Below are 26,309 nucleotides of genomic sequence, written 5' to 3'. Positions count from 1 at the left end.
CGATTTCGTGATTGGCGCAGGCGCTTCGGACCAATCGAGGAATTAGTAGTCGACTATTAAGTCACGGAGGCTTGAAATACCCCCCCTTTCCCTCACGTGGTTTAGCCCACCGCCACATGAGAACGGGAGGGACGCGGAGCAGAGTGGACCGCACCACAGGGGAGGTGAGATACAGATATCCGTGCCTGTTTCTGTATCGCTCTCGGAGGGGGGAAGATTCCCCACGCCGGAAATAAATCAGGCCTCTTTCCCCTCCCCTAAATAACGGGGGCGGGACAGGTTTCCTTGGGGCCCCATGAGCTTCCCACCCACACATGGCTTCTGGCACCACCTCTCTAGCTCAGGACCCCACATTACCTGGGGGCTGGGCTGGGCTGTGTGGCCGCAGCTACACCCCCTCCTTTTCCTCTCCCTTACCTGGCAGGGAAGGGACTGGTCCGTCCCTGGAGCACGCAAACTGCGTGGCCGGAAACTGCCTAGGAGGGGGCCGCAGCCGGAAGTTGAGAGATTCTGTTTATGGTGGCTGCGCGCCCCTCCCGCTTTTCGTGAAAGCACGTGACCCGCTTGCTCCGCCCACGTGTGCCAGCTGGGGAGCGGAGTTGGTCGCGGCTCCCGGGCAGAGCGCCGACGGTGCTGGGGTAGGCGGACGCGCTGCGCACGTGCCTGCGCGTCGGGGAGGCGGTGACGTGCCAGTGCAGCGCTAGTGCGAGCCCCTCCCCCGGCTGGAGTGGGGGTGTCCTGTGCCGCTCTATGGGCTCGCTTGGCTAGCGGAGTGAGCGGACTGGGGTCGGAGTGTCCCTGCCCGGGGCGTTGCTGGGGGACGGGGGGTGCTCCAGCGTACGCTGAGCAGGCCCCATTGCGCCGCGCGCAGGAGTGGTCCACCCGGCCGGAGCAGCCTCGTCCTTGGCATGGGCCAGCTCCAGCCGGCCGCCCCTCTGCGCTGGACCACTGTGGAGGGGGCTACGCTGGCGCTGCTGCAGTGTGGCTGCCTGTGGTGGCCCTGTGGGGCTCGAGCAAGCTGCCAGTGACGGGTTGGGTGGCTGCTGAAGCCCGGACCGGTTACTTTTTAACATCCCTAGCTGCCAGATGCCCCATCTAGCTGAGCTGCAACCACCCGGCCTCTGCACTGCCAGGTGGTGACAAGCCTGAGCTTTGAAAGTCCATCCTTGCTTTTAGGGCTGTGTCTAGGGGCTGGCAGCAAAGCCAGGGGAGAGCACCAAACCCTGAAATATTCTCCTTGGTTACAAAACAAAACAGCAGTCCTGGAGCACTTTAAAGACTAACAAAATAATTTATTAGGTAATGAGCTTTTGTGGGGCAGACCCACTTAAGATCTTGGAAATAGTCATCTTGTTCTTCAGTGTAGGGGCTTCAGGCGAGTAAAATCCCTTTTAATTAATTACTGATTAAATGGTGGATGAGTAGCAGAGGGCCAGGCTGTAGTGTCGTGAACCCACCCGAGCTGCAGTGGCTCACGAGAGTTGGAGCAGCCCTCTTGTAGCAGTTTGCCTCCCTGGAACAGAATAGATCCTCTGTAATAATCTCAGCAATGCTAGCAGTACTGCTAACCCCACCTGCTCAAGAAGATGCACACAAATCATGAAATTGGCTTTAACAAGTGGCAGTAACTTCTGTAGACAGATGCTGTAGTGTAATCATAGCCATAAAAGTAACCATGAAACACTGGGCACAATAAGAGTAAAGACACCAGTAACAAATACTATCACATAATTAATACTTGATTCAGAAATAATCATCCAAGCCGTCATTTAGAACCAGGGATACATAACTGCATTGTATTACAGTGATCTTACCTTCAAATGCAGTTTCCCTTGGAAAAATTATTTGGTAAAAAAATGGCACAGTGGGGTTCCAAGTGTGATGGGGTGTTGTCACAGAAGACCCCTGTAGAAATGGTCCCCAGTGTGCTAATCTTGCCACAGACATCTGCCTTTTTTGCTCTCTGGGGCTCTTCACCATCTTGTCATAAGAACATAAGAGCGGCCATACTGGGTCAAACCAAAGGTCCATCTAGCCCAGTATCCTGTCTGCCGACGGTAGCCAATGCCAGGTGCCCCAGGGGAGGTGAACCGAAGACAATGATCAAGCGATTTGTCTCCTGCCATCCATCTCCCACCTTCGACAAAAGGCTAGGCAGCATACCTTACCCCTTGCTCCAGAGGAGACCCTGGCAATTATAGACCGATAAGTCTAACATCAGTACCAGGCAAATTAGTAGAAACAATAGTAAGGAATAAAATTGCAAGGCATGTAGAAGAGCATGAATTGTTGGGCAAAAGTCAGCATGGTTTCTGCAGAGGGAAGTCATGTCTAACTAATCTATTAGAATTCTTTGAAGGGGTTAATAAACATGCGGACAAGGGGCACCCAGTGGACATACTATACCTAGATTTCCAGAAAGCCTTTGACATGGCCCCACACCAAAGGCTTTTATGTAAATTAGGCGGTCATGGGATAGGAGGAAAGGTCCTTTCATGGATCGGGAATTAGTTAAAAGACAGAAAACAAAGGGTTGGAATAAATGGTGAATTTTCACAATGGAGGGGGGTAACTAGTGGTGTTCCCCAGCGGTCAGTCCTCGGACCAATCCTGTTCAACTTGTTCATCAATGATCTAGAAAATGAGGTAAGCAGTGAGGTGGCAAAGTTTGCAGATGACACCAAGTTGTTCAGGACAGTAAAAACCAAAAGGGATTGTGAAGAACTACAAAAAGATCTCAGCAAACTGAGTGATTGGGCAGCAAAATGGCAAATGAAATTTAATGTGGGTAAGTGTAAGGTAATGCACATTGGAAAAAATAACCCAAATTACACGTACAACATGATGGGGTCAAATTTAGCTACAACAGATCAGGAAAGGGATCTTGGAGTTATAGTGGATAGTTCTCTGAAGACATCCACGCAGTGTGCAGCGGCAGTTAATAAAGCAAATAGGATGTTAGGAATTATTAAAAAAGGGATAGATAATAAAATAAAAGATATCATACTTCCCCTATATAAAACTATGGTACGCCCACATCTTGAGTACTGCGTGCAGATGTGGTCTCCTCACCTCAAAAAAGATATATTGGCATTAGAAAAGGTTCAGAAAAGGGTGACTAAGATGATTAGGGGTTTGGAACGGGTCCCATATGGGGAGAGGCTAGAGAGACTGGGACTTTCCAGTCTGGAAAAGAGGTGATTGAGGGGCAATATGATAGAGGTATATAAAATCATGAATGGTGTGGAGAAAGTGAATATAGAAAAATTATTTACCTTTTCCCATAATACAAGAACTAGGGGACACCAAATGAAATTGATGGGTAGTAGGTTCAAAACTAATAAAAGGAAATTTTTCTTCACACAGTGCACAGTCAACCTGTGGAACTCCTTGCCGGAGGAGGCTGTGAAGGCCAGGACTCTATTAGGGTTTAAAAAAGAGCTCGATAAACTTTTGCAGGTTAGGTCCATAAATGGCTATTAGCCAGGGGTAAAGTATGGTGCCCTAGCCTTCAGTACAAGGGCAGGAGATGGATGGCAGGAGATAAATCACTTGATCATTGTTTTCTGTTCTCCTTCTCTGGGGCACCTGGCATTGGCCACTGTCGGCAGACGGGATACTGGGCTGGATGGACCTTTGGTCTGACCCAGTATGGCCGTTTTTATGTTCTTATGTTGCTAATAGCCAGCTATGGACCTAACTTCCAAACATTTATTGACCTCTTTTTTAAACTCTGTTAGAGTCCTGGCCTTCACAGCGTCCTCTGGCAAGGAGTTCCACAGGTTGTGCGCTGTGTGAAGAAAAACTTCCTTTTATTAGTTTTGAACCAGCTACCCATTAATCTCATTTGGTGTCCTCTAGTTTTTATATTATGGGAACAAGTAAATAACTTTTCTGTATTCACTTTCTCCAAACCATTCACGATTTTATATACCTCTATCATATCGGCCCTCAGTCCTGCTGGGCCAGGTTCTCTGGTCTCTCCCAGCCAAGGGACAGAGTTGGGGTCCCCCCAGCAGTGAAGTGCAGATACTGAATTACTTTAACTCTGGGAGGATGCAGCTCTAGGGGACAACACCCAGGAAATTAACCCCAGAAAGGGATCAAAACCCCAAATAAATCTATCTCAGTGGAAAAGTTTTGTAGAGAGAGAGCTCCTCAGGTAAGCCCCCTTCGTCAAGGAAAGCAAGCACAGGTAACAGTAATTTACATTGGGCCTGGTTGTAAACAAAAGAGTTTTTATTAAGCAAAAGCAGTAGGATTTAAGTGGTTATAGGTGAAAGCAGATCAAAATTAAGTTAATAAAATGAGAACACACAGTTCTAAATTACCTCAGGGCTTGTATACACGTGCCCCCAATTTTGAAGGAGGCATTGTAATCAGGGTGTTGGGAGATTGCTGATGAAGTTCTGTGATGCATATGCAGCACTTCATTAGGCTTATTCTCCCAGTGGCAACTTTGAAGTGTCAGACTTCGAAGTGCCGGTGCGCATGTACTACAGGCACTTCGAAGTGCCTTTACTCTCCAAAATTCTGACACTTGGAAGTTGTCACGGGGGAGAGTTACCCTAATGAAATGCTGTACATGCACTACAGCACTTCATTAGTAATCTCCCATCACCCTGATTACCATGCCCCCTTCAAAGTTGGGGGCAAGCGTAGACCCAGCCTAAAGGTGTGTCTACACTTGAGCACTACTTTGAAGTAGCAGGCACAACTTTGAAATAGTGCAAGTTGCGTCTATGCACGCTGTGTGCTACTTCAAATTTGAAATTGACGTTAGGCATGGAAACGTTGAAACTGCTATTCCAATGAGAAGATGGGAATAGTGCGATACTTCGATGCCTAATGTCGAAAATGATGTGAGTGGATGCTCTGTGTCCTGCTACCTTAAAATAGTGGGGTCCGCCATGAGAGCAATCAGCTGGGACACAGAGACATGCTGTCCGGCCCCTGCAGGGGTCTATGGTCTGTGCATACAGGGGCTTTTAAAGCCCCATGGACCTGGAAACCCCATGGCAGGAAATTGAGAGTGTGTGAGCAGCAGTGATCACACATGCTTTCCTTGCATGCCCTTGGCAGACCCCCAGCAGCTGACGGACAGGGATGGTGACTGGGCAGCCACCCGAGGGCTCCTGGGGCTCCCCCTCCAAGCCATCATAGGGCTCTCAACCCTCTAGGCAGCAGGGCAGGAAGCGGGGCCCCTCCTGGACCAACACTGAGCTCTGCGACTTGCTGGGCTCTGGGCTGAGGAGGAGGTGCTCCACGTAATGGGGAGCAAGCGGCGGAACGCGGCTGTATATGCCCAGCTGGCCAAGGACCTGACTGCCCAGGGTCACCGTGCCCACATTCCTGACCACGTCAGGAGTAAAGTTAAGGAGTTGCGGTAGGGTTACGCCCAGGCCCAGGACTTGGCAAGTCAGTCAGGGGTCTCCCCCACTGCTTGCCCCTATTACTAGGAGCTGAGGGCCATCCTGGGCCCCCGGGACACCTCCTCCGCCCACCCCCACCGTTCTCAACACCGGGGCCAAGGAACCCCAGGAGGATGTCTAGCTGGAGCTAAGACCAGAGGCCAGCCTTGCACCCCAGAGCCAGAACTGGGCGCCGAACCATCTGAGTGGTTGAGCGAGGAGTGGGAGCTGGTGCTTGACCTTTCCTCCTGCAGCTCCAGCCAGGCATCTGCCCGACGGGCTTCCCCTGACCTTGGCAGTGGACCCTCAGGTACGTACCCCACAGGGCACACCCCCCCCGGGGCATGGGCACCATACATGACTGGGGGCCCCTCACACACCCAGCAGAACCCGGCTTGCCAGGGCCCAGGCAGGCCATGGCCCCGGGACGGAGACACGGCAGCCAGTGCCTATCGGCTCCCGTGGACGGCATCGTGGTCAGCCCCTGGGAGGCGGGGTGGGGCGTGGACTATGCAAAGGGGCTGCCGACAGGGCCACCACACCCACAGATGGGGAACAGGGGACGGGGACCCGGTGCCCACTGGGAATGGGGGGGCGTGGGCCATGGGACAGAGCTCGATACTCATGGCCTTCCTCTCTCTTCCCCCTGTTTCTGCAGCCGCACCGTCCGAGGGCCAGGAGAGCATGGCACCATTGGTTGTCCCGAGCAGCCCCACCCCAGTTCCACGGACAGCCCAGGGACACCGTCAGAGCTGGGACGGGCTCACCCTCGCCAGAACCAGCAGCGAACTGGTGTGGACCCTGAGGTGGCTGCTGCCCTCCGGCGCCAGGCAGACATCGTGGAGCGGCAGCTGCGCTTTGAGGAACAGGAGGCTACCTGGTGCCGAGAGGCTTGGGGGGCCTTTATGGCCACATTTGATAGGGTGGCCACCTCCTTCAAGGAGTTAGTGGCCCGGCTGCCACCCCCCGCTGTGCCCCCTGCTGCCCCACTTGCCAGCCCCCCAAGACAGAAGTCTGCATCTGTATCTTCCAGTCTTCCCCGCTCCCAGATGACCTTGCTGGGGACTGGGGACAAGGAGGGGGCCTGTGATCCAGATCCAGCAGAGGTTGCACCCGTCCACCCCCCTACCCCAGAGTGATGGGCCAATGGCCGAGCCATGGCTGGGCCATCCACGTGTCCCCCCTCATGTAAATAGTTATCCCCCCCTTGTAAAGAGTTACCTCCCCATGTATATAGTTGTGATTGTTGTTTTTTCCAAAATAAGTACTCAACATTGTTCAAATGGTTAACAATATATTTTCAGTTTTATTTTTCCTAAACCACTGTGTAACATGTGCTCATTGGGGAGGCAGTGTGCAGGTGGTGGTGGTGTTAGATGTAGTTATTTTCAACATAAGGGCTATTAATCCTGTGAGAGCATTACATTCAAATGCGTTTATTTCACTATGCAGGTAACAGCATAGATGTCATCTGATGAAGGCAAATAAGTTTGATTATGTGATGTGTTTTGGGGCTTTTTCACATCTTATCAAGAGCAAGTGACATATTTTATGACCTTGATCACAATTGTACTGAATTTTCTTAACTATAAATTACTTCACATGCTGGACTGTATTTCGATATATACTATATGGCTTTAAATTGCTTTTCCCTCAAATTAGCAACAAAGTAGTTTCAATTAGGAACAAATTCTTAAGAGAATTTAATCATATAGATCTACAGTTAAAGCTTCATAAAACAAATGATCACAAATGTGAAAAATCTCATTTTATTAAGTTGTTACATCAAAAATGGCTTGAAAAAGCAAAGCAATTTTTGTACATTATAAATGGATATTAATTCAAATACAATGTTAACATTAAGGGCAATTAAAGGATTAGCTAATATTTTTACAGCAGATTGAAAATATAAATCTCTATGGCTGTGTCTACACTACCTCCCTCCTCCGAAGGGAACATGGTAAGTAGGGTGTTGGGAAATTATTAGTGAAGTGCTGCGGTGCATATGCAGCACTTCATAAAGCTAATTCTCCCCTGCGGCAACTTCGAAGTACTGGCAGGTGAGCTGTGGCTACATGGAAGCCGGCACTTCAAGGTTTAGCACTTTGAAGGTGCCACGGGGGAGAATTAGCTTAGTGAAGAGCTGCATATGCACCGCAGCACTTCGTTAATAATCTCCCAACACCCTACTTACCATGCGCCTTTCGAAGTAGGGACCTAGTGTAGACACAGCCTATAAAATGTAAATGAGGAATACTCAAGTCACAGCTATTTGTTTGAGTTACAGTACATCCAAGATCGAGGCCCAGTTATAATATATCTCTTATGAACACAGTGTAAGAGAGTTCCTGTCCCAGAAAGCTAAGTACACAAGACAGACAAAAAGTATGAGGAAAAAGAGGGAGAGAAGTGAAATGACTTGCCCAGGGTGTCAGATCAGTGGTATAACTGGAAACAGAATCAAAGTCTCCCAAGCCTCTACCATATGCTAAGCTAGTGTTTCTTAAATTTTTTGAAACCGCAGGCCACCAAAAAACAATATTTTTATGTATAACAGGCCATCCTTGATCAGTACCACACTGTACCGAAAACCTACTGATCGCTATACTTATCTACACCCTTCTAGTTTCCATCCTGCACACATGACTAGATCCATTGTTTATAGGCAAGCTCTTAGGTACAATCGCATTTGCTCTGATCCAACTGACAGAGACCAAAAACTACAAGAACTTTACCAAATATTGATAAACCTGAATTACCCACCAGGAGGAGTAAAAAAACCAAATCAACAGGGCCAGACGAATACCCAGAGACCAGCTACTCCAAGATCGGCCCAAAAAAGCCAAGAACAGAACACCACTGGTCATCACCTACAGCCCCCAACTCAGACCACTGCAACGAATTATTAAAGACCTACAACCTATCCTTAATCAGGCTGACACACTCCAGAAGGCCCTGGGTGACATGCCTGTTCTCTCCTACAGACAACCTCCCAACCTCATGAGGATCCTCACTAACAGCCACAGTCTATACCCCAGGAATACCAGTCCTGGAACCTTTCCCTGCAACAAAGCCCGCTGCCAGCTTTGTCCACATATCTTCTCTGGAAATACCATCACTGGACCTAACCAGGTTACTCTCAGAATCACGGGCACTTTCTCATGCTCCTCTACTAACATCATATATACCATCATGTGCCAACAATGCCCAGATGCTTTGTATATTGGACAGACTTCTAACTCCCTTAGACAAAGGGTCAATGGGCACAAAACAGACATCAAAACGCTCCAGATCCGCAAACCAGTTAGTCAACATTTTAATGGAATGGGGCATTCTTCTTCGAGTGTCCCCGTGGGTGCTCCACCATAGGTGACGGCTTGGCCGGCGCCGCAGATCGGATCTTCCAAGCAGTTTCTGCCGGACCGCGCATGCGCCGGCGCGCGCCGCTCCCTGGCGCGCTCCTGGCCATGTGCGCGATCCGGTCCCCGCCAGTTCCTCTCAACCGCCGTCGGCTGCAGATGGAATCCGACTAGGCTAAAGCCACATAGCGTATTCAACGACTTTATTTGTTTTCTCTTTAAAGTTTTTCAGTTCTTAGGATACCATAAGTAACCGGTTGTTATTTTGTAAAAAAAAACAAACAAACAACAAACAAGCTACGGAGGGACAGCTCAAGCCAGTCCCAGTAACAAGCGCCGGAGGCCGGGAGCTAGGGCCATCAGCCCTCCTGCGGAGGCAGGCCATCGGACGGGGAAACAGCACAAAGAAGTGCTAAGTACCCACAAACAAACTCAAAGACTCACCAACAATGTCCTCCTCAGGCTTTAAAAAATGTGAGTCCTGCCGAGAGGCGATGCCAGTGTCCGATGGGCACAGTCTATGCATAAGGTGCCTGGGGGAGTCCCATGTGGCACAAAAATGCGCCTTCTGTGCAAAGTTAACGACCAGAGCACGGAGAGACAGGGAGATGAGAATTAAACTGCTGCTTCTTGACAAGGCCCTCCAGCCAGACGTGCCGGAGCGGCCGCAGCAGGAGGGACCCTCCGGGGCCCTTAGAAGGAAAGCTGCCTCCCTCACTCCATCAGCGCAAAAACGGAGGAAAGTTTCTCCAACCCGATCCCTGCCGGCAGCAACAGTGAGCGGGACGGGAGGAGCGAGCAGCCCCCAGCCGCAGCAACAGCTGATCGGCGGCGGCACGGAGAGCCACGTGGAAGCGGCTCAGCCTCCGATGATCAGCCAGCCGCCCCGCACCGCAGGCAGGGCGGCGGCTAAGCAAGCGCCGGTACCAGCGGCACCGCAGGCAGCGGCACCGACCCCCGGGGAACCGGCGGTGCAGAGCGCGCAGGCACGTAGCCTGCAGGCGCAGAAGGACTCCGCACGTGCGGCACCGCCCTCGAGCGTGCCTAGCACGGTGCCGACGGGGCCGGGATCCCCCGCCCATCAGGGGGCGGAGTTACCTCCTCAAGGGAGGGGGAAGGCTGCACACAAGAGGAGGCATTGCAGCCCCTCTCCAGACAGGGCTGTGGAGCTCTTTTCTCACAGCCCTCCGCTCATGTTGCAGACTCCAGCCAGAAGGCAGGGGCCCCCCCTAGCCTACCCGGAGCCCCCTTCTCCTTTCCTGCAATCAGCCTCCCCATGGCTGGCACCACCCTCGCCCTTCCTGGGATTTGAATCGCTGGACTATTATGCAAAATCGCTCTCTCCAGTGTCTCGACGATCCCCCTCTCCCAGACACACAGGGTACGTGCAAAGGGAATGGTCAAGGTCACCTTCCCAGGAACAGTGCCTATACTGCCATGGTCGTCCCTACCACGTGGGGCATGGACACCATCGGCAATCTACCAGGGAGAGATCCCCACATATTACCTCGTACCCCCGAGGGCAATCGCGATCGGGGACGGAGACTCAAGCATCCCAGGGGGGACTGGCCGTGGACCCACGAGATTTTCCCTCGCAAACCTCCAGCGAGAGGGCGCACCATCACCATCAAGAACCGGAAGGGTCCAAAGAAATGTACCCCAGCGGTTCCTCGTTTTCCTCCCCGGATGAGGCCACGGCCTTAGGGGACGTCCATCCCAAGGACGATCTCAAACAGTTTCAGGAGCTGTTTAAGAGGGTAGCTTTCACGCAAGGCATCCAGACAGCACAAGTGCAAGAGAAACATCATAAGCTCCTTAAAAATTTGAGCTCCCCGGCCTCCTCCAGAGTAGCAATCCCGCTTGATGAAGCGATCTTGGAGTCCGCCACTACCATATGGCAGACCCCGGCAACTATTCCGCCTGTCCAAAAGAGAGCGGATAAGAAATACTTCGTGCCGGCGAAGGGCATGGAGTTCTTGTTTAGCCACCCCCAGCCAAACTCCTTGGTGGTGGAGTCCTCGCAGCAAAGATTAAAAACATCTCAATTTAAAACAGGGGGAATGGACAAAGATGCCAAGAAGCTAGAGCTGTTCGGCAGAAAGGTCTACTCCTCCTCCACTTTAACCTTGCGAATGGCAAATTATGCAGCGCACTTGGCGAACCATAATTTCGACAACTATGCCAGATTAACTTCCCTCATGGACTCGCTTCCAGAGGACAAAAAGCCAGTCCTCAAGGCCATAGTGCAAGAGGGCTACGCGGCTGCGAGGATGGAAGTTCAGATTGCTTTGGACGTTGCGGACACGGCAGCACGTTCCACAGCAACTGCAGTGGTGATGCGACGGGAGTCCTGGCTCCAGACCTCGGGCATACCGAGAGATCTGCAGGCGAAGATAATCGACCTTCCCTTCGACTTGCAGAAGCTGTTTGCTGAATCAACTGACTCGGTCCTTCATTCCAGTAAAGACTCAAGAGCCACACTCAGGACCCTGGGGATTTACACCCCTCCATACTCAAAGAAAAGGTACTACCCACAGCAAAGGCGGTACCAATACCAGCAACAGCGCCCCCAGTATCACAGGGGTTACGAGCAAGGGCGGCATCAGCAGCACCAGCAGTACAGAACCCCCAGGCGACGCTCACAACAGGGCCGTACGTCCTCGGGGCGGGGCCAAAGGCCACAAGTTTGACATACAAATCCAGGGCTGCGCCATCACCACCATTGCACAAGATCATCCGAAACGACTTTTTCACCATCGCCTCCGACCATTCTACGACCAGTGGCAAAGGATCACCACAGACAAATGGGTGCTGGAGATCATAGCCACGGGGTACGCCATCCCCTTCCAGTCGCTCCCGCCGCCGCGACCCCCGCCCAAGCCCCACCCCCAGGAGGCCTCCCATGTAGCCGGGCTCAGGCAGGAGGTGGCCCACCTAGAGTTCATAGGGGCGGTGGAAAAGGTGCCGGAGCAACTGCAAGGGAAAGGGTTCTACTCTCGGTATTTCCTGACGGAGAAAAAGACAGGAGGCTGGAGGCCCATCTTAGACCTTCGTGGCCTCAACAGGTATCTGCGCAAGCAACGTTTTCGGATGATCACTATTGCCTCCATCCTTACAGCACTGGACGATGGAGACTGGTTCGCAGCCCTCGATCTACAAGACGCGTACTTCCACATAACCATTCATCCGGCTCACCGACGTTTTCTCCGGTTCATGGTGGGCAACGAACACTTCCAATACAAGGTCCTACCGTTTGGCCTTTCCTCGGCCCCCAGAGTCTTCACCAAGACCTTGGCAGTGGTGTCAGCCTACCTGCACAGACAGGGGGTGTTTATTTTCCCATATCTGGACGACTGCCTGCTCAAAGGGACCTCGAAAAGGGAGGTTCTCCGCATGATACGCGTCACAGCAAACACGTTCTCCGCACTTGGCCTGGTTATCAATATGGCAAAATCAAAGATAGACCCCTCACAGGACATAGAGTTCATAGGGGCTCGCATAAACTCGGTCTCGGCGAGAGTATACCTTCCAGAGGCTCGCTTTCGAGCCATCGGTTCCCTCGTGCAGGTCATCACCTTCAGCCCTACGGTGCCGGTCTTGACGTGCTTGCAGCTGCTGGGCCACATGGCAGCGGCTACGTTTGTGGTACAGAACGCCAGGTTGCACATGCGCGGCATGCAACATTGGCTGGCAAGTGTATACAAGCCGGCAGTACACACCGTTCACAGGGTGGTGTCGCCCCCACCTGGGGTGCGCGAATCCCTGCAATGGTGGGTAAACCCCGGGAACTTGCTAACAGGGGTACCCTTCCATCAGCCGCAAATATCGGTTTTCCTCACTACGGATGCCTCCCTCATAGGGTGGGGAGCGCACATGGGCGAAGAGGTGGCTCAAGGACTGTGGTCACCCACGGAACAGTCTCTGCATATCAATGTTTTAGAGCTCAGAGCAGTGTTCAACGCCTGCAAACACTTTCGAGACCGTATACAAGGCAAAGTCGTCGGGATCAGTACAGACAATACCTCCACCATGTTTTACATAAACAGGCAAGGAGGAGCTCGATCCCGTACCTTATGCGCGGAAGCAATCCGCCTATGGAACTGGTGCATCGCCCACGATATAATCCTGAGAGCCTCCTACTTGCCGGGCACGCACAACGTGAAGGCAGACCAGTTGAGCAGACGTTTTGCGCTCACCCACGAGTGGCAGATCCGTCCCGATCTACTACGGCCCATTTTCCACGCATGGGGGTTTCCCCAAATAGATCTGTTTGCCACTCAGCACAACAAACAGTGCCCACGATTCTCCTCCAGAGCAGGGCTGGGCCGGGGGTCCCTGGGGGACGCGTTCGCGATCCCGTGGGGGGGCCCCCTGCTTTACGCGTTTCCCCCCGCAGTGCTGATCCACAAGGTTCTGCAAAAAGCCAGGAGAGACAAGGCTCGGATGATCCTGATAGTCCCAACATGGGATCGCCAACCATGGTTCCCCCTACTCCTGCGCCTGTCGGACCGCCCACCGATGCCTCTTCCGGTGGCGCCGGACCTGCTCACGCAAGCCCAGGGGTCCATAGTGCATCCGCACCCCGAAAGCCTGCGACTGCAAGCGTGGCTAATCCATGGCTCAGCTCCCTGGAGAGCACATGCACAGTGGAAGTACAGCAAGTCCTAGAAAGTAGCAGGAGGACTTCCACTAGGAAAACCTACAAACAAAAATGGACTCGCTTCATGGCTTGGTGTTCTACCAAGCAGCTGGCCCCCCTTTCGGTGCCTATACCTACAATTCTAGAGTATTTACTGGACCTCAAGAGAGCAGGACTCTCGCTATCCTCGTTAAAGGTCCACCTGGCCGCCATCTCGGCGTTCAGACATGAGGAGGGAGGGCACACGGTGTTCGCCCACCCTATGGTTACCAGGTTCCTCAAAGGGTTGGTAAACCTATACCCCCCTCGGAAACCGATTCCACCTTCGTGGAGCTTGGACCTGGTGCTTACCACACTCATGGGACCACCGTTCGAGCCCTTGGCCACGGTTCCCCTTCGCCTCCTTACAGTAAAGACGACCTTTCTTCTTGCAATTACATCAGCCCGTCGGGTGAGCGAGCTTGCGGCAGTCATGGCAACGCCACCCTGTACTGTCTTTTCCAAGGAGGCGGTAACCATACGGCTGCATCCAGCCTTTGTTCCCAAAGTTTCTTCCGAGTTTCACATCAATGAACCTATTGTTCTACCCTCGTTCTATCCAAAGCCTCATAACTCCAGCGAAGAGGCGCGCCTACACCTCCTGGATGTGAGGAGGGCGCTAGCCTTCTACGTAGACAGGACCAAGTCCTTCCGAAAAACGGATAGACTCCTGGTCTCCCTTGCTCCCAAATCTAAAGGAGAAGGTCTCTCATCGCAGAGAATCTCAGAGCACATTGTATCCTGCATAAAAATGTGCTACGAGCTCAGAAAGACTCCTTTGTCGGCCACTCCCAGGGCTCATTCCACCAGGGCGGTGGCAGCATCAACAGCCTTTTTCAAGGGCGTTGCATTGAAAGACATTTGCAGAGCGGCGACCTGGTCATCCTACGACACGTTCGCCAAACATTACGCCCTTCACAGGGTATTCCAAGAGGATACCCATCTCTCTGCAGCGGTCCTCTCGGGGACCAGCTGCACATAATCCGATTACCCACCACCTATCTGGGTTACTGCTGGGTAGTCACCTATGGTGGAGCACCCACGGGGACACTCGAAGAAGAAAGAGAAGTTACTCACCGTAGTAACGGTGGTTCTTCGAGATGTGTCCCCGTGGGTGCTCCACTTCCCGCCCATCCTCCCCGCTTCGGATCTCTGTTAGTGTTTTGCAGGGGCAACCGAGGCGGTTGGTCGAGGAACTGGCGGGGACCGGATCGCGCACATGGCCAGGAGCGCGCCAGGGAGCGGCACGCGCCGGCGCATGCGCGGTCCGGCAGAAACTGCTTGGAAGATCCGATCTGCGGCGCCGGCCAAGCCATCACCTATGGTGGAGCACCCACGGGGACACATCTCGAAGAACCACCGTTACTACGGTGAGTAACTTCTCTTTCTGTCAATGACCTAAAGGTATGTGTGTTACTAAAAAGGAATTTTCGCACCGTTTTGGAAAGAGAAACATCTGAGCTGGCTTTTATATTCAAATTCGGCACATTAACACATGGTTTAAATCGTGATGGGAACTTTCTGAGTCACTATAGGGGCTTGTCTGCATACTTGGCTCAATCTGATTCTTGACCTTCCCCCCCACCCCTCCACTCTCTGATTTGCTCACCTTGATTATCTTTTGCTGATTTGTCCTCCTTGCTTACTGTTTTTGGTTCTCTGTGCCTTAAATATTGAGTCTGTTCTGGTCTGGCTATGGTCTGAAGAAGTGGGTCTGTCCCACGAAAGCTCACCTAATAAACCATTTTGCTAGTCTTTAAAGTGCTACTTGACTGCTTTTTGTTTTGATAGTGTATAGACTAGCACGGCTTACTCTTTGTTACTATATACCATCTGTGTATTTTTCCGAACACTTATGGAACACCTGCTAGTTGTTCATGGAACACCAGTGTTTTGCAGAATGTAGTTTAAGAAACACTGCTCTAAGCCATGCTGTCTGCCATAAGGATTACTTACTGTAATAAATAACCACAATGGGGCACTAGTCTCATTGGGAATATTATGCCTTGTAATTGAGAGAATGGACATTCATTTAAAAGGCAAGTCCTAATTTTAGTGTCTTAAATGCTTTTTACATCTGTTACTTCACTGTTACCTTTTTTTCCTCTTACAGAAACACATTTCGGGTTACCCTGCTCTCCACCATGATCTCAAAGTGGTTGCAAGATTTTTTAAAAATTGCAAGTTTTCAGTCTCGCAAACCCAAATTACATCGGTGTTTAAGAACTAGTAAAAATGGTTTCAGTACCAAGTCACTTTCCAAACAGCAAAGGCGAGTAGTTGTCACGGGTATTGGCTTAGTGTCTCCTCTTGGCATTGGGACTCAATTTGTTTGGGATCGCCTTCTTCAAGGAGAAAGTGGTATTATCTCTCTAAATGGGGAAGAATATACAAATGTCCCATGTAAAGTGGCCGCCTGTGTGCCCAGAGGAAATGGTGATGGTCAATTCAACGAAGAAAACTTTGTGTCAAAATCAGAAAGCAAATCCATGGCTTCTGCCACCATCATGGCCATGGCTGCTGCAGAGCTAGCAATAAAAGACTCTGGCTGGCATCCACAGTCTGAACTGGATCACTTAACTGCTGGTGTGGCAATTGGAATGGGAATGGTTCCACTGGAAGACATTTGTGATACAGGCTTGATGTTTAAAACGAAAGGTTATAATAAAGTCAGCCCATTCTTTATCCCTAAGATCTTAATCAACATGGCAGCAGCTCAGATCAGCATTAAATACCAACTGAAAGGGCCCAATCATTCTGTATCAACTGCTTGTACCACAGGAGCACATGCTATTGGAGATTCCTTTAGATTTATAGCATGGGGTGATGCTGATGTGATGTTGGCTGGAGGAACAGAGGCTTCTATTAGCCCCTTGTCGATAGCTGCATTTTCAAGAGCTCGGGCGCTCAGCACGAACTTTAACTCAAGCCCTAAACTGTCATGTCGACCATTCCACTCACAGAGAGAAGGATTTGTAATGGGAGAGGGTGCCGCTGTGTTGGTGTTGGAAGAATATGAACATGCTATGCAAAGAGAAGCCAGGATCTATGCAGAAATTTTAGGTTATGGACTCTCTGGTGATGCTTGCCACATAACAGCACCTAATCCAGAAGGGGATGGTGCTTTTAGGTAAGAATTTGTAGATTAATTTGATGAATACATTATTAAGTTGTTTATTTTCTATTGGTCAATATTCTTTATAAATTTGTCTACAGACGTATTGTGCACATCAGTATAAATAGCAACCATGTATCTTTTAACTGATGAGGGAGTATTTAAAATACAATGGCATGCGGATATTTAAGAAAATCTAAAGTCTTAATTTAAACAATGGAAGATTTTTGTTAAGGTTTTATCCCATTTTCTCTTTTTTAACTCATGTAGGGAGGCTGTGCCTACACTACCACCCTCCTTTGAAGGGAGGATGATAAATAGGGTGCTGGGAGTTTACTAATGAAGTGCTGTGCTGCATATTCAGCACTTCATTAAGCAAATCCCCCCGCCTGGTGGCAACTTCAAAGTTTTAAACTTCGAAGTACCGGCTCGTGTCTAGCCACGATTCAGCCACCGGTACTTCGAAGTGCCGGGGCAACTTTTTGAGGAGTAAAGGGACTTGGAAGTTGCCCTGGCATTTCGAAGTACCGGCAGGTGAGCCGCGGCTAGACGCGAGCCGGTACTTCGAAGTTTAAAACTTTGGAGTTGCTACCGGGCGGGGGGATTTCCTTAATGAATTTCTGCATATGCAGCGCAGCACTTCATTAGTAAACTCCCGACACCCTAATTACCATCCTCCCTCCGAAGGAGGGTGGCAGTGTAGACAAGCCCATAGACTAAAAGTAGTTTCACTAGATTCAGCCTCCTTGTGTAATATTATGGAAGCTTTATTCAGCACAGAAAATATTTCACTTTTGATATGCACAGCTGTTCACCATATATTACTTCCAACTACAGACAGATGTTAAAGGCTGTCTCAGTGCAATAACTTTTTAGAATCTCTATAAGAGGAGAGACATTCAGCTACGAAAGCAGGTAATGCTGCTACCTGAATTCTTTAGGAATGCTATTTAATTAGCCCCTGTTGAGCTCCCAAACAGTACATAAATTGTGTAGTAGTTGAAGAATGTCAGTTCTCAGCAGAATTAGTTTAGATTGGTGGTTTTCAAACTTTGGGTCGCAACTCAGGAATCTAAAGCACCATGTGGTCTTGCTCAGCACCCAGGGACCTCGGCAATTGGCTAAAGCTTGGTAGTGACCTGCACTTTGAAAATCATGGGTCATCTCTACCTGTTCTGACATTGCACTGCACCCAGGAAATGGGTGAGAACAGCTTTCACCTTGTTCTTTACTCCAGCCCTTTGCCTCAGCTTTCTGACACACTTGAAACCCCCGCTGTGTCCGATTGTGGGCATGAACACTTCTCCCCCCTGCTTGGGACACTGGGGCTCAGGCTTCATGCCTCCCCCTCCAACTGGGGTCATGTAGTAAAATCATTATCAAAAGGGGCTCATGGTACTGTGAATTTTAAGAACTCCTGGAAAAGATCTCACTTTATAAAGTGGTAGCAAAATCAAACATTTAAGCTGCACATCGAGAAAGAGTATCTTGGACTTTGGAACCAGAGTGGAGGTACAGGTTCTCAAAGTAGTTGATACTGTGCTACCAATGAATCTCCTGTTGTCTACTGAGTGTGAGGGGAGTTCGGGGCCATTCCCTACTTCTTCCAGAGGCAGGAAGGAAGGAAGGAAAGAAGGAAGGCAAATGCTCCGCTAACCCTGAGGGAAAAAAATCAGAAGAAGTTCACAAGAGAACTGTGGAATTTTCCTGTTCCTCTGGATTTTTTCCCAGTGGAAGAAAGAATCTGCACTTAAAGTCTGAACAGGACTAAGGATGTGTCTAGGTATGTTTGTGAGCAAAATGGGATAATGTAAATATCAGGGACACAAAATGTAAAATTAGGATAATTCTTTTTTAGTTTAAGATCAAGATGGTTCCTGATCACTGAGGCTGCGCCTACCCTAGCAAGTTCTTTTGAAAGATTTCTCGAAAGAAGGGGGCTCTTTCAAAAGATGCCATGGATTGTCTACACACAAAAAGCATTCTTGCAAAAGTCAGTTGAAAGAATATGGTGCTCCTTTCAAAATCACTCTTCCTTTCCTGTTTCAGGAAGAGTACCCTCTTTTGAGAGCTTCTTTCGAAACAAAATGTTGTGTAGCTGCTCCACAGGGCCCTTCTTTCAAAAGAACAGTCCTCCTTTTTTGATCCCTGGCCTGTTCTTTCAGAAGAGTGGGGGCTGTGTGGACTCTGTCCTTCAAAAGAGCAGATCACTCTTTTGATCTGCTTTTTTGTGTGTGGATGCACTTTTTTGAAAGAAGTTCTTTCAGAAGAGATCTTTAGGAAGAGCTTCTTTTGAAAGATCTCTGTAGTGTAGATGTAGCCTGAGGGAGCTCTGCTTTTGATTTGGTACGTGGCAGCTAACCTTGAGAAAGTCCAGGAGAGGGTAGCTGAAGTTGTAAAATAGTTGGAAAAATTAGTTTTAAGATAATCTTATTTTAGAAGGAGAATGATTGACCTTTAATTTAAAAAGAGACCACTGTTGGACAACTGTATTTATGGCCTGTGGCTTCATTTGTTATATTCCCTTTATCAAGCTGTGGTATAACAGTTTTTCCATTGTAGACCTCAATTCCAGTCAGTATATTGTATAGAAGAATAAAATATTTAAGATTACTAAAATTTAAGTTTGCATATTATTCTTCTGTTGCTGATAAAGTGTATGGATATGATTCTTCTCTGCCTTCCATTTTGTGTCGTCATTTGCATTGGAACAAAGTGCCTGTGAAATGCAACCATTTTGATTTTAGTTTTGAACAGCTATTTCCATTCTGTACAGATGGCAGTGATTACAAAAGACAGCAGGAAATCAAATTCTCTCTTTTTATTTTCCCTTAGATGTATGTCTGCAGCAATAAAAGATGCTGGAATATGTCCTGAGGATGTAACATATGTCAATGCACATGCCACTTCTACACCACTCGGAGATGCCGCTGAGAATCGAGCTATCAAGAGACTTTTTAAAGAGCATGCATACACTCTTGCAGTTTCCTCAACAAAGGGAGCAACAGGTCATCTCTTGGGGGCTGCAGGGGCTATAGAGGCAGCTTTTTCTGTACTGTCCTGTTATCGTGGAATTTTACCACCTACTCTCAACCTGGATAGAACTGAGGAAGAGTTTGACCTCAATTACGTTCCACTAAAAGCCCAAGAGTGGAAAAGTGAAAAACGACGCATTGCTCTCAGTAATTCATTTGGCTTTGGTGGTACTAATGCAACACTGTGCTTTGCTAGTTTTTAGCCTACAGTGTGTATGTGTGTCAATAGTACAAATGCAGATTATCGTATCGTTTAAAGAATGACTTGTGGTACTGCATTATGTTCTGTTGTACCATGATGTTTTGTTTTTTTTTTACATGAACCATATCCCTTATTATTTGAATTGGTGACTTGGGGTCACATTGGAGACTTGCTTATTTTTTATGTAAGTCTTCTAGTCCTTACCTATTTATACTTCGGATTACAAAAGTATGAGTATTATTCCTTTAGAAACTGACCTTGCCAATGCTGAATGCCTTCTTTGGTGTCATTCACTTCACTGGGGCTATGTCTACACTTGCACCTATCTTTGAAATGGCCATGCATATGGCCATTTTGAAGATTACTAATGAGGCGCTGAAATGCATTTTCAGCGCCTCATTAGCATGTGGGTGGCCGCAGCTCTTCAAAATTGCAGCGTTTTGCTCCCTTGCAGCTCGTCCAGACCAGGGTCCTTTTGAAAAGGACCCCGGGAACTTCAAAATCCCCTTATTCCTATGAGCTTATAGGAATAAGGGGATTTTCATGTTGGGAGAGTCCTTTCGAAAGGGACTCCCATGTAAACAAGCCATGTGTGAGCGAAATGTGGCAATTTTGAAGAGCCGTGGCCTCCAGCATGCTAATGAGGTGCTGAATATGCATTTCATCGTCTCAGTAGTAATCTTTGAAATGGCTGTTTGCATGGCCTTTCGAAGATTTGTGCTAGTGTAGACACGGCCTGGGAGTTTAGTCCTTCCGACTACAGCTCCACTTTGACCAACAACACTATTCATCTCATTCTCTTCTTTAAGATGTTATGTAGAACTTTTGAATTACAAAATTCATCTATTCAATTAGGAATGTCATATTTTAAAAACAAAGGCATTAAAGTGGGAAATGCTTTAAAATGTTTTAAATTAAACATTCAAAAGTACATACTACTATAAAAAAACACCCTGTAATTTCCTCTATTTTTTGTCAGTAAGGTCAAGAATATGACAGAAAAATCCAGATGGAATTGTTCTTGTAAATGGTTTGTAAAAAATGTGGCTCATTTAGATAGAAAAACGAACCTATTTCATGCATTCTAATAGATGGAGAGTATGAGGGCTTCATTCACATTAGTGCTATATACATCTTTTGCAACATCCAAGTAGACTCAGATTTAACAGTGAACAGAAATGTATTTGATTTAAAAGCTTGATGGTTGTGTGTCTTCTTTGTATGTATTAGTCCTGATTAAATTTAAAGTTTAAAAACAAAAAACGCCCGTACTCTATTTGCAGTCCAGATACAGTACTGCAGATCCTATGTTATCATTCACTAATCTACTTTAATTTTCCATAAGTGATATCAAAAGGTTTATATCATAAAGAGTAAAAAGTAAATTATCTGTTCAAAATTCATTTTTACAAACTTGTGCTGTTAATGTGGAATACATTCCCACTGAAATCAGTAGGTTTAGCACCTTGCAAGCTAGGATGCATAGATATGAAGCATGTGTTTTCGAATAACATATCATGTTTATCTTGACGGTGTTCCTTTAGCTTCATAATCCAACCTTTTTGATACATTGAAATATAATAATATTTTCAAATTAAATGCTAAATTTATAGCTGTTGCATCCCTTATCACTTAACAAGTTTCAGTCAGTTTATAACTTTATAAATAATGTATTTGTTCAGTATAAATGAAATTCAAATATAAAATTTTGCACAGAAATATATTTATCTTAGAAATGTTTGTTTGTTTGTTTACACTTGCTTCTCACATTATTAGTAAACTGTTCAATTCTGGGAGCATTCTGCTATTTTACTATGCCTTCAAATGCAACAATTGCAGAATTCCCCTGGGACTAAGTATTTGTGCATAAAGACCTTCATCGAGATGAAATTACTCTGGTTATATGTGCGGATATCTATTTCACATCTTGTAGATGAAGATAGAAGGTTAAATACACTCACGGTGCCTACACTAGGAACTAACTTCAAACTTAACTTCAAAGTTAGGTGCTACTTCGAAGTAGCCTGTAGAGAGTCCACACACATGTTCCCTTACTTCAAAGTTATTTTTGTAGCGTAGACACAGGCTCAGAAAGGGAAAGATGGAAATTTGTGCTTTTGTTATTCTATAATGCAGTACGCTAATGATGAGCTTTCCATGTTGACCCACAAGAAGAGTGGTCCAATCTGCTTTCTCCAGATACGGCCAGTAAAAGCTGTTCTGGGCAAGGTGCAAAAAATCCTGAAGTAAGCAGTTTAGGGAAAACATCTCTCTCCACTTCTGGTTGTTAGAGACTTGTTATGATATTAATCCTGATGTTTTATATATCTTCCAAATCTTTCTTTTTAAATATTTGCTACTATAATTGTAGTCTTATTCAGTGCTTCTATTTTTATAAAAAGAGGAGCCAGATCTCAGCCAGCTCTCCACCCTCCCAGCCAGGGTTCCTGCAGCTGGGGCTGCTGGCAGGGCTCCACAGCCCAGCTGGTACTCAGCCACAGGGCTGGCGGGGTCCCCCACCACCTGGATGGGGATCCTGTGGCTGGGGCTGCTGAGTTGTTGGTATTCATTACCAGGAAGTACAGGCACAAAAAAAAGCATGGGTCTTACTATAAATATAAATGTCCAATTTGTTTTGAATCGTGCTAAATTTGTGGTCTGAATTATATGTATAAAAGGGCTGTTAAGTGCACAGAAGTATTACTAGCAGTTAACTGAAAACAAAGGCTTAAACTCATGGTTTCCTGGCTGCCATCTAAGTGCAGCTTCATGCTAGCCTGCAGAATACTTTTGTTTATGAGTTACGTAGCATGCTTCCTGAATAGATCTCAGTGTACTTTACCATACTAAGTATCCTCCCTGTTTGGTTTGGTGATAGGGAAACTGGCCCAGAAGATATAAGTGATTTGGGATCAACTCACACAGTTGAGAAGGTTACTGGAGCTGGGAACCAAGGCCAGGTTTGGCACTTCAGTTAGGGTGACCTACCCACACTATTAATTAATGTATGAAAACCTGGATCCTAATGAAAGTTATATTGAGTCTTTCAACTACAGTTCTGTACTGTCGAGTTATGGATAATCAGGGAGGAGATCGAGTGCTATGAGCGGATGGAGAATATTTAACAGTAAAGGGCACAGAGGGGAGTTCTAACCATTAAATGCACAGTTTTTTAAAAGTGTTAATAGTGAGTAATACAAGATACTGCTGAAAGATTAGCAGTGAATCATATTCATATATTTGATTTATCACAGTACCGAGGAACAATGTTGCCCGTAAGCTGTGCACTTGGGTGGCCACCCGAGAGAGATTGAAATGCAATTCAGCTAATTAGCAGAGTGCCCACGATGTCAACAGCCGGCAGCATACGTTTCTATGGGTGGTGGGCATCCACACATGCCTTGGTGCACATAACAAAGTTTATCCTGTTTATAAATGGAAAATAGAGGAAACATTGCCTTGGAGCCCTAGTCATTAACCACCACCTCATTATGCTGGGTGCTGAACAAACACAATGAAACAGCATCCCTGCTCCAAGGGACTTACCATAAGCATGAAGATGTGACAGATACAAAAGTTAAAGTTTTGTTTTAAAGCAGCAGTTGCAAGTACAGTACAAGGTACCCACATTATGCAAATATTGGCAACACATTGATCACTCTGTCTTTTTACTTAATGAGGGGAGCTACTTTACATACTCATGGCAGTAAATTACATAGAAAAGTTTGTACAGATGAGGGTGGCCTATTAAAAAGTCAGAATTCTGTGCACTGCATGGAATTGGGTGACTCATGCAGATGATGATATAAAGTATATTACGTGATGCATTCGTAGCTGTGTCTTAACTTCTGTGATACTGTTTTTCCAAATACTGTAGATTTTCCAACACAGATAATGTTCAAAAGTTGCTAGTATAGGGTCACATAGATCTCTGTACGGTCACATAGATCTCTGTCTTGCAGTTCCTCTTCTTCTCATCTTGTTACAGAATACATAATTTTTTTTCTGCAAAACATTACTGGAAGCTCCTTCAATCAAGGCAGTGAGGCTTGAAGGGGCACATATTGGAGCTTTATTGAGCACATCTCCGCTAATGCTCTGCATGAGTATTCACACAGCTCTGATAACACGCATAAGGATGTAAGGATCACTGTCCAACTAGTGCAGTGGCACTCAACCTTTCCAGTCTAGTGTTTCCGTTTCAGGAGTCTGATTTGAGCCTCGTGAGCCATTGAGGATTAAGGAAGGTCGATGGGAGGCACACTCCTGTCAGCCTGCTGCCATGAAGACAGTCACGGAAGTCCGTACCAAAAATCACATACCAGCCGCCAACCTTGTGGATAAGTGTAGGTGTAGCCCCAGAGAGTCCCCAGGAATGCTAGGGAAGCAGGAAGTGAGTTGACATGAGACCAGGAAAACCAATGGAAACCAAGTTTGAGCTTTTGAATTGGAAGCACTGATCTTCCTCTTCTTGTTATTGTGTGACTAGGGCAGAGCTGACAGACATGAAATAGATCAGGGAATCGGGCATGGAGAGAGTCCACTGACATCCATGCTTAGGGAAGGATTAAATCTTGAAACAACAGATATGCTAGTGGAACAGGGATGTTGAGTCAGACAGGATAGGGTTATTTTATTTTTTCGGTTTGTTGGACTCCTCTGTGCTGAGTACATATAACCTCCACCCCACATTCTACACCTTTCCAAAACTGAATCCCAGGGAAGCAATTCTCTGTTTTAATCCATTTTTAGATGCTCTGTAACACCTAAAACCAAGTAATGTTTCAGCAATGATGTTTCCTTTGTTAATTAAAAAAAAATCATCTTTTTAAGCTCATGCTCTGTTCCATGTATCCTGGAGGGCAGTAGATCTTGTGTGCATGTGCCCAAGACTGCAAGTCATACTGCTCATAGAACTTACAATTTTCCAAGCTCTCTCCACTGGGAGGCTTAAAGAGCTTGAGGGGTACCTCATACTCCAAATGAGTCTTCCTGGGTTTTCACAGGGATTTTTCCATTTGGGTGGTGGGAGCAATAGCAATCCAAGGCCAGTGAATCTGTGATCTTGGGGACTTTTTAAACACAAGTCTTTAGTGGCAAGGTGTTTTAAGGGTCTTGCACCCTTGCACTTGCATTGTTACAGCTGGGGTACAGCCTTAACAGTTGATGTACCCCAAAAAAGGTCTGTGTATCCCCTGGGATACTCATACCCCTGGTTGAGAACCACTGATCTATCCCAGGATCTGTCTTCCAGCAGTGGCCAGTGCCAGATGCTTCAGAAGGGCCATTATCAAGTGTTCCATTCCCTGTTGTCCAGTCCCAGCATCTGGCAGTTGGAAGCTTAGGGATCTCCACACCAGGAGGCTGTTACCCTGACCATTTTGGATAATAGCCATTGGTGGACACATTCTCCATGATCATGCCTAATTCTTTCCTAAAGCCAGTTAAACTTCTGGCTTTCACAACACCCCATGGCAACAAGTTCCACAGGTTGACTTCGCATTGTGTAAAGAAGTACATTATGTTTCTTTTATTTGCTGTCTATTAATTTCCTTGGGTGACCCTTGGTTCTTATGTGAAGGGATAGATAACATTTACCTACTCACTTTCTCCACACTATTCATGATTTTATAGACACTTATCTTTTTCCAAGATGAACGGTCCCCATCTTTTCATTCTCTGCTCATATGAAAGCAGTTTCATATCCCTTATCATTTTTGTCAACCTTTGTACTTTTTTGAGTGCTAATACATATTTTATGAAATGGGGTTATCAGAACTACACACAGTATTCAAGGTGTAGGTATACAATACATTTCTAGAGTGGCATGATGATATTTTCTGTTTTATTATCTATTGCTTTCCTAAGGGTCCAAAACATTGTTAGATTTTTCTGACTGCTTCTGCACTTTGAGCAGACATTTTCAGAAACCATCCACCATGACTCCAAATTCTCTTTCTTAAGAGGCAATAGAAAATTAGGCCACATAATTTTGTATGTATAATTTGGATTGTTTTTTCATTCCTGTGCATTTGCACTAAACATTGCATTTCAATCTGCCATTTTGTTGTCTTGTCATAGATTTGTGACATCCCTTTGTAACTCTTCACAATGAGTTTTGGACTTTACTATGTTGAGTAATTTAGTATCATCTGAAAAATGTGTCATCTCACTGTTCACTCCTTTTTCCAGATCATTTATGAATATGTTGAACGGCACTGGTTCCAGTTCTGATCCGTAGGGAAACTGCTATTTACTGTGGTCTATTGTGAAAACTGACCATTTTTCTTACGTATGACTCCCCTCTCTTAACCAGTGACTGATCAATGAGATGACCTTTTGTTTTATCCCATGACTGCTTACTTTGTTTAAGAGATTTTGGTATAGGACCTAATCAAAGGCTTTCTGAAAGTCCAAGTACATTGTATTCCCCCCCACCATTTTCCACATGCTTGTTGAAACCCTCCAAAATTCAGTAGATTGTGGAATCATGATTTCCTTTATAAAAA

At 47.2% G+C, this 26,309-nt stretch overlaps 2 protein-coding genes across 2 annotated transcripts in view; one reads left to right on the top strand and one right to left on the bottom strand.

Annotated features, from left to right (window-relative positions):
• The window catches only part of NGLY1 (N-glycanase 1), a 53,731-nt gene extending 53,163 nt beyond the window's left edge, over positions 1–568 (bottom strand). Inside the window, exon 1 of the mRNA XM_074984439.1 lies at positions 418–568. The gene's annotated coding sequence lies outside the window, so the exon portion shown is untranslated. The remainder of the gene's footprint in view (positions 1–417) is intronic.
• OXSM (3-oxoacyl-ACP synthase, mitochondrial) lies at positions 59–22,069 on the top strand. The gene is made up of 3 exons (XM_074984440.1): positions 59–164; positions 15,562–16,578; positions 19,399–22,069. The coding sequence occupies exons 2-3, from the start codon at positions 15,593–15,595 to the stop codon at positions 19,799–19,801; spliced, it is 1,389 nt and encodes a 462-aa protein (XP_074840541.1). The 5' UTR covers positions 59–164; positions 15,562–15,592; the 3' UTR covers positions 19,802–22,069.
• The last annotated feature ends 4,240 nt before the right edge of the window (positions 22,070–26,309 follow it).

Source organism: Carettochelys insculpta, chromosome 2 (assembly GCF_033958435.1).
Source record: "Carettochelys insculpta isolate YL-2023 chromosome 2, ASM3395843v1, whole genome shotgun sequence".
NCBI classification, from domain to species: domain Eukaryota; kingdom Metazoa; phylum Chordata; order Testudines; family Carettochelyidae; genus Carettochelys; species Carettochelys insculpta.
The sequence above is the reverse complement of the archived record's forward strand: the minus strand, read 5'-3'. Positions and strand labels throughout refer to the sequence as shown.